The 9352-nt window shown below is 29.9% G+C and overlaps 1 protein-coding gene across 1 annotated transcript in view; it reads left to right on the top strand.

Annotated features, from left to right (window-relative positions):
* The window catches only part of LOC137654900 (uncharacterized), a 9749-nt gene extending 2042 nt beyond the window's left edge, over window positions 1-7707 (top strand). The window contains exons 3-4 of the mRNA XM_068388816.1: window positions 6168-6298; window positions 7469-7707. Of these exons, the coding sequence (XP_068244917.1) occupies window positions 6168-6298; window positions 7469-7617 (280 nt within the window). The 3' untranslated portion in view covers window positions 7618-7707. The remainder of the gene's footprint in view (window positions 1-6167; window positions 6299-7468) is intronic.
* The last annotated feature ends 1645 nt before the right edge of the window (window positions 7708-9352 follow it).

Here is a 9352-nt window from a genome sequence, read left to right on the forward strand (position 1 = left end):
GAGAGAGAGAAGCTTGTTGAAATATATACCTGTTCTACGTTTCATGTTCTTTTCATATCTTTGAATCTTGTGTCGCGTGTCGCCTGTAACTTAGCAATTTTACATTTGAATTTTCAATTTCGGTCATAAGGCTACTACTACTACTACTAATAATAATAATAATAATAATGAGTAATAGAAAATGTTTTTACTTACTTTTTTCCTTTTGCCTAGTTTGAACTTGGGTCTCTGTTAACAAAGTCCACACTTACACATAGTCACCCATCATGGCCTACCTCTAAATATTAGAACAAAAAAAAAAAGTTAAATTAAGAAATAAAATAATAATGGTGATGATAATGCTACTAATGATAATATACATAATATAAAGGATACTAAAAAAAAAGACTCAAAGTTGGATCAGATAAATATGAAAAGGTCGTAGGTTCAAATTTTGCATTTATTGCAAAGACGGAGAAATATTCATGTCTAATTTTAAAATCAGGTTACTATTTTGTTATTGGAAGCAATGAACGTAATTGTTAAAACAGTGAACCATTTTGTTTTCTCTACTTTTCTATCTCTTATAATCTCAATCTTAAGAGTATATATTTCATTTACTTAAAATTTATATACTGTACATATATATATATATATATATATATATATATATATATATATATATATATATATATATATATATGTGTGTGTGTGTGTATATATATATATATATATATATATATATATATATATATATATATATATATATATATATATATATATTGACATATACAATTCATACAAAAATTGAAAAAAACTAATTTTATACAAAAATTTAAAAAAATAATTTTACACAAAAATTTAAAAAAAATAATTTTATAAAAAAAAAAAAATTATGTTGTACAATATGCAATTCATACAGGAAATTAAAAACACGCATACATACATATACCAAGGCACTTCCCCAATTTTGGGGGTAGCCGACATCAAACAAATGAAACAAAAGAGAGGAGACATCTCCCCTTTTTTTGTTTAATTTGTTTGATGTCGGCTACCCCCCAAAATTGGGGGAAGTGCCTTGGTATATGTATGTATGTGTTTTTAATTTCCTGTGTGAATTGTATATTGTACAACATATAAAATAATTTCTTAATTTCCTTGTACAATATATAAAATATTTTTTTTTAAATTTTTGTATGAATTGTATATTGTCAATATATATATATATATATATATATATATATATATATATATATATATATATATATATATATATATATATATAATATATATATATATATATATATATATATATATATATATATATATATATATATATATATATATATATATATATACATACATATATATATATATATATATATATATATATATATATATATATACATACATATATATATATATATATATATATATATATATATATATATATATATATATAATTTAATTATCGGTATGAAATGTAAAGTGTACAGTATATAAATTTTGAGTAAATGATATACTCTTAAGATTGAGATTATAATAGAAAAGTAGAAAAAAATAATCTTATATATTGTACAATATACAATTCATAGAGGAATTTAGAAAATGATTTTATATATTGTACAATATACAATTCATGAAGGAAATTAAAATATATTTATTATATATTGTACAATATATAATTCATACAAGAAAATTTTTTTTTTATATTTATTATTGCTGTGATAGATTATAATTTTAGTTCAAGTTTTTTACATTTATCTAAGTTTAGGTAGTAGGTTGGCCAGGGCACCAGCCACCCGTTGAAATACTACCGCTAGAGAGTTATGGGGTCCTCTACAGACGATACTACATTGGATCCTTCTCTATGGTTACGGTTCATTTTCCCTTTGCCTACACATACACCGAATAGTCTGCCATATTCTTTACATATTCTCCTCTGTCCTCATACACCTGACAACACTGTGATTACCAAACAATTTTTCTTTCAAGGGGTTAACTACTGCACTGCAATTATTCAGTGGCTGCTTTTCTCTTAGGAAGGGTAGAAGAGACTTTAGCTATGACGAGCAGCTGTTCTTGGAGAACGACACTCCAAAATCAAACCATTGTTCTCTATTCTTGGGTAGTGCCATAGCCTCAGTACCATGGTCTTCCACTATCTTGGGGTAGAGTTCTCTTGCTTAAGGGTACACAATCTTGAAATAATTTATCTTGATTTTTCATAACTTCTCTTGTAGTTTGTTTATTTCCTTGTTTCCCTTTCTTACTGGGGTATTTTCCCCTGTTGGAGCCATTGGGCTTATAGCATCCTGATTTTCCAACTAGAGTTTTAGCTTAGCTTGTAATAATAATAACAACAATAATAATAATAATACATTTCTCTCTCGCTCCCTCATGATCCTCATCATCTACTTTCAACAACTTCATTTCTCTCAATTTCTTTATCTAATTCTCGTTCAAGTTATTTCTCCTAATTTCTTTATGCAATTCTCTGTCAAGTTATTTCTCCTAATTTCTATATCCAATTCATTTCAAGTTATTTCTCCTAATTTCTTAATGCAATTCTCTTTCAAGTTATTTCTCCTAATTTCTTAATGCAATTCTCTTTCAAGTTATTTCTCCTAATTTCTTTATGCAATTCTCTTTAAAGTTATTTCTTCTAATTTCTTTATGCAATTCTCTTTCAAGTTATTTCTCCTAATTTCTTTATGCAATTCTCTTTCAAGTTATTTCTCCTAATTTCTTTATGCAATTCTCTTTCAAGTTATTTCTCCTAATTTCTTTATGCAATTCTCTTTCAAGTTATTTCTCCTAATTTCTTTATGCAATTATCTTTCTATTTCTCCTAATTTCTTTATCCAATTCTCGTTAGAGTTATTTCTCCTAATTTCTTTATGCAATTCTCTTTCAAGTTATTTCTCCTAATATCTTTATGCAATTCTCTTTAAAGTTATTTCTCCTAATTTCTTTATGCAATTCTCTTTCAAGTTATTTCTCCTAATTTCTTTATGCAATTATCTTTCTATTTCTCCTAATTTCTTTATCCAATTCTCGTTAGAGTTATTTCTCCTAATTTCTTTATGCAATTCTCTTTCAAGTTATTTCTCCTAATTTCTTTATGCAATTCTCTTTCAAGTTATTTCTCCTAATTTCTTTATGCAATTCTCTTTCAAGTTATTTCTCCTAATTTCTATATCCAATTCTCTTTCAAGTTATTTTCCTAATTTCTTTATGCAATTCTCTTTCAAGTTATTTCTCCTAATTTCTTTATGCAATTCTCTTTCAAGTTATTTCTCCTAATTTCTATATCCAATTCTCTTTCAAGTTATTTCTCCTAATTTCTTTATGCAATTCTCTGTCAAGTTATTTCTCCTAATTTCTTTATGCAATTCTCTTTCAAGTTATTTCTCCTAATTTCTATATCCAATTCTCTTTCAAGTTATTTCTCCTAATTTCTTTATGCAATTTTCTTTCAAGTTATTTCTCCTAATTTCTTTATGCAATTCTCTTTCAAGTTATTTCTCCTAATTTCTTTATGCAATTCTCTTCCAAGTTATTTCTCCTAATTTCTTTATGCAATTCTCTTTCAAGTTATTTCTCCTAATTTCTTTATGCAATTCTCTTTCAAGTTATTTCTCCTAATTTCTATATCCAATTCTCTTTCAAGTAATTTCTACTAATTTCTATATCCAATTCTCTTTCAAGTTATTTCTCCTAATTTCTTTATGCAATTCTCTTTCAAGTTATTTCTCCTAATTTCTTTATGCAATTCTCTTTCAAGTTATTTCTCCTAATTTCTATATCCAATTCTCTTTCAAGTTATTTCTCCTAATTTCTATATCCAATTCTCTTTCAAGTTATTTCTCCTAATTTCTATATCCAATTCTCTTTCAAGTTATTTCTCCTAATTTCTTTATGCAATTCTCTTTCAAGTTATTTCTCCTAATTTCTTTATGCAATTCTCTTTCAAGTTATTTCTCCTAATTTCTTTATGCAATTCTCTTTCAAGTTATTTCTCCTAATTTCTATATCCAATTCTCTTTCAAGTTATTTCTCCTAATTTCTTTATGCAATTCTCTTTCAAGTTATTTCTCCTAATTTCTTTATGCAATTCTCTTTCAAGTTATTTCTCCTAATTTCTTTATGCAATTCTCTTCCAAGTTATTTCTCCTAATTTCTTTATGCAATTCTCTTTCAAGTTATTTCTCCTAATTTCTTTATGCAATTCTCTTTCAAGTTATTTCTCCTAATTTCTTTATGCAATTCTCTTCCAAGTTATTTCTCCTAATTTCTTTATGCAATTCTCTTCCAAGTTATTTCTCCTAATTTCTATATCCAATTCTCTTTCAAGTTATTTCTCCTAATTTCTTTATGCAATTCTCTTTCAAGTTATTTCTCCTAATTTCTTTATGCAATTCTCTTTCAAGTTATTTCTCCTAATTTCTTTATGCAATTCTCTTTCAAGTTATTTCTCCTAATTTCTATATCCAATTCTCTTTCAAGTAATTTCTCCTAATTTCTATATTCAATTCTCTTTCAAGTTATTTCTCCTAATTTCTTTATGCAATTCTCTTTCAAGTTATTTCTCCTAATTTCTTTATGCAATTCTCTTTCAAGTTATTTCTCCTAATTTCTATATCCAATTCTCTTTCAAGTTATTTCTCCTAATTTCTATATCCAATTCTCTTTCAAGTTATTTCTCCTAATTTCTTTATGCAATTCTCTTTCAAGTTATTTCTCCTAATTTCTTTATGCAATTCTCTTTCAAGTTATTTCTCCTAATTTCTTTATGCAATTCTCTTTCAAGTTATTTCTCCTAATTTCTATATCCAATTCTCTTTCAAGTTATTTCTCCTAATTTCTATATCCAATTCTCTTTCAAGTTATTTCTCCTAATTTCTTTATGCAATTCTCTTTCAAGTTATTTCTCCTAATTTCTTTATGCAATTCTCTTTCAAGTTATTTCTCCTAATTTCTTTATGCAATTCTCTTTCAAGTTATTTCTCCTAATTTCTTTATGCAATTCTCTTTCAAGTTATTTCTCCTAATTTCTTTATGCAATTCTCTTTCAAGTTATTTCTCCTAATTTCTTTATGCAATTCTCTTCCAAGTTATTTCTCCTAATTTCTATATCCAATTCTCTTTCAAGTTATTTCTCCTAATTTCTTTATGCAATTCTCTTTCAAGTTATTTCTCCTAATTTCTTTATGCAATTATTTTTAAAGTTATTTCTCCTAATTTCTTTATGCAATTCTCTTTCAAGTTATTTCTCCTAATTTCTCTATGCAATTCTCTTCCAAGTTATTTCTCCTAATTTCTTTATGCAATTCTCTTTCAAGTTATTTCTCCTAATTTCTTTATGCAATTCTCTTTCAAGTTATTTCTCCTAATTTCTTTATGCAATTCTCTTTCAAGTTATTTCTCCTAATTTCTTTATGCAATTATTTTTCAAGTTATTTCTCCTAATTTCTTTATGCAATTCTCTTTCAAGTTATTTCTCCTAATTTCTTTATGCAATTCTCTTTCAAGTTATTTCTCCTAATTTCTTTATGCAATTCTCTTTCAAGTTATTTCTCCTAATTTCTTTATGCAATTCTCTTTCAAGTTATTTCTCCTAATTTCTTTATGCAATTATTTTTCAAGTTATTTCTCCTAATTTCTATATCCAATTCTCTTTCAAGTTATTTCTCCTAATTTCTATATCCAATTCTCTTTCAAGTTATTTCTCCTAATTTCTTTATACAATTCTCTTTCAAGTTATTTCTCCTAATTTCTTTATGCAATTCTCTTTCAAGTTATTTCTCCTAATTTCTTTATGCAATTATTTTTCAAGTTATTTCTCCTAATTTCTTTATGCAATTCTCTTTCAAGTTATTTCTCCTAATTTCTTTATGCAATTCTCTTTCAAGTTATTTCTCCTAATTTCTTTATGCAATTCTCTTTCAAGTTATTTCTCCTAATTTCTTTATGCAATTCTCTTTCAAGTTATTTCTCCTAATTTCTTTATGCAATTCTCTTTCAAGTTATTTCTCCTAATTTCTTTATGCAATTCTCTTTCAAGTTATTTCTCCTAATTTCTTTATGCAATTCTCTTTCAAGTTATTTCTCCTAATTTCTTTATACAATTCTCTTTCAAGTTATTTCTCCTAATTTCTTTATGCAATTCTCTCTCCCACGAACAGCTGTTCCGAAAGAATCGTCAACTCGTGGGAGAGCAAAGAAGGCTCAGAGAAACTTGCAATCATGATCTGCATTCTCCTCTCCTTCATGGTTCTAGGCTTCACCATCGGGGTAATCTCGCTTAAGACAACAGGTAGGTCTTCCTTCTAGAATTCTCGACGACGAAATTCGTTTTACTCTTTAGCCGATCACTTTGCTATCCGTGTAGACACCTCCAGATTTATGTATGTAATCGACGGATAGGTTTGCTTAAAAGCAAATGGGTGTTACAGACTAACATACACACAAACAAAGCCACTCCAACTTATAAAAACATAACAGACACCTGAAACGTCTCGAACTGTTGAGTGTCGACCTAAACGCGCCAGGACTCCTCGCTGTTGGGAGGAAGGACGCTGGTGACTGGTGCAGCACATGAACATTACGCTACCGGAGTCTAAGCGATGTCAGGCAGGGCAGCCAATCGGGATTACGGTCTACCCCAAAGCCAAAGCAGCTCTTCTTGGAGAACGACACTCCAAAATCATACCATTGTTCTCTATTCTTGGGTAGTGCCATATCCTCAGTACCATGGTCCTCCACTATCTTGGGGTAGAGTTCTCTTACTTGAGGGTACACAATCTTGAAATAGTTTATCTTGATTGTTCATAACTTCTCTTGTAGTTTGTTTATTTCCTTGTTTCCCTTTCTTACTGGGGTATTTTCCCCTGTTGGAGCCCTTGGGCTTATAGCATCCTGATTTTCCAACTAGAGTTTTAGCTTAGCTTGTAATAATAATAATAATGATAAAATGGCAACCGTGCTTACCCCATACAAATGAAAAAAAAAGAAAAAAAAACATGAAAAGAAAATAACTAACAGGGCGCGGTTTGGGTCAATGTACTTTTGGGTTGCACCATTGCACCATCTACTGCGGTTTTGAGGAACTACTCTTACTGTCATTGTGTTTTTACACAAGGCTTGGTTATGCCAAGGACTTTGACGTTTTAAAATACGTTAAGATACAGACGACTTTCAAGTTGTAAACTAGAATTCAATATATCTAATTGTTTGTATATTACATAACGCTCTGAGAGTGAAAACTATTTGGTCCCTCCCAGCAGTTCGAGACGTGTAAGGTGTCTGTCATGTTTTCAAAAAATATTACATCTAATAAATCATACTCAAAAGTTATATTATCAAAGAAGATTAATTTACATTTCTGTTTCAATTGTTGGGATGAGGATCATAAAAAGTTTCACATAATTATTTCTTATAAAAATGAGTTCACAATACATCTGTATCTACCACTTCTGCTTTTCAGAACACGAATGTGAAGAGGTGATATCTCAATTGAAAAAAGAGCTGGAAGAATGTCTAAATAGGACGACGACTATTTTTTCAACTATTGTTACTGGAAGTACAACATTTACAACTCCACTTGTAACTAATTCATTGAATAACGATCTTTGAGACCAACATATTTTAGTTCAATAACTATGAAACATCTATATCTATCATCGAGGCTATTGTTACTCTAGTTTAATAAATATATAAAAGAAATCAATTAGTTTTATTTCCTTAATGTTTTAGAGCTAGTATTATTCAAGTTTGTTTTCACTAAAAGAAGTCAATTTAGGCTAGAAAACCATGAAAATTTTTGTCATTGAAAGATGCCAACTCTGGAAATATTTTGAAGTTCAAAATGGACCTGTAAGGACACCGATCCCTTCGTCGTCCAGAAAATCGACAAAGTACTTATTTATTTGAATTCTCCTTTCACCACACTGTGGTTTCCCATGTATATATATATTCCGCTCTACCAGAGCTACATTTTGACATATGTATCATTTCATTACATGTTTCTGTTAACTCATAATTCGTATATTTGTAAGTGTAAGAAAACACATATATTTTGGCGGGCACTTCAATCTGATTTGGCGCCAGCGCCATCCTACCTTTCCGTCCGCACATTGTAATATACTCCCATGCACATTTGAATAAAGTATCAGTTGATCTTGGTGACGCTTGTCTCACTGTCCTTACAGACCTAAAAGACCAGTTCTGTTGGGGTGACCTAGAAGACTGGCTCTGCAGAGAGAAAAGCCTAGCTGCTTCTATTTTGCTCTGTTCTTTGATGAAGAGATGCAAGCTCTTTGTCATTTGAATAAATTGTCAGAATACTACACAGTATTCTAGAAGTTTTATTCCAGCTGTTACCAAGTTGTGGAATGATCTTCTTAATCGGGTAGTTGAATCAGTAGAACTGCGTCAGAGGGCACGACTGACATACAATCAGCACAGTGGGATCAGTGATGCTGTTTTGTGATGTTTGTCTCAAAACGTGGTTAAATAACAATATCTGGCATCTGTGTGTGGTCACTCACTACGACTATATTCCATTGTAAAAAAAAAACTAGGCTTTATAGCACTGATTTAAATTTTGGTAATTAAGCTTTGATAATGAAACTAAATTTACCATCAATGAAATATTATATTGTATTAAGCTTTTTTTTATTTAATCATTGAATAATAAGATTTTGAATGTATATAAATGTTTAGAATTGAATGTTCTTCTCCTTCTAAGAGTCAACTCTGAAATAAATAATGTGTCACTTAAAAATATAACTTGCAGAAATTATATGCGGCTACATTGGCAACACTGCATTTACCCACACCGAGTGTAGTCGAGGCGGTAAAGTTGATGGGGATCCCCATGACCAATCATACCCCCAAGCATAGAGGGAGTTTATCTACAGCAGGTTAGACTAAGTAGCTACCAAATTCACCCCTCTCCCGGCAACAAGCTATTTAGTTCCATTCCACACTTACCAACCAACATTTAGTTCCTGATAGAATTAAGAAATTTAATATAACGGGAGCTATCTCTCCATCCGTACACGACAGCAGCTAAAGTGAAAGCGAAAGCTCTCTGAATGAAGAAGGGGTGGTCTTCCTCATTTCGCACCCTAACCAATTGGTTGAGGGTTTCTATGATGCGTATGAACAATTCATATTTGTGTGAACTGGTTATAAGAGTAATTCATTAAAGACCAACACAAAACAAAGTCTAGAAGAAGCTATAAAACTTGTGAACTGGGATCATCAACACCATTTTCCCTCTCCCCAGTAAACTCCTAACCTACCAACTTGCTGGCCATTGCCTATGCATGGTTGACTAACACACTAGGCAGTATACTGCACTGCC

Source organism: Palaemon carinicauda, chromosome 16, assembly GCF_036898095.1.
Source record: "Palaemon carinicauda isolate YSFRI2023 chromosome 16, ASM3689809v2, whole genome shotgun sequence".
Classification (NCBI taxonomy): Eukaryota; Metazoa; Arthropoda; class Malacostraca; order Decapoda; family Palaemonidae; genus Palaemon; species Palaemon carinicauda.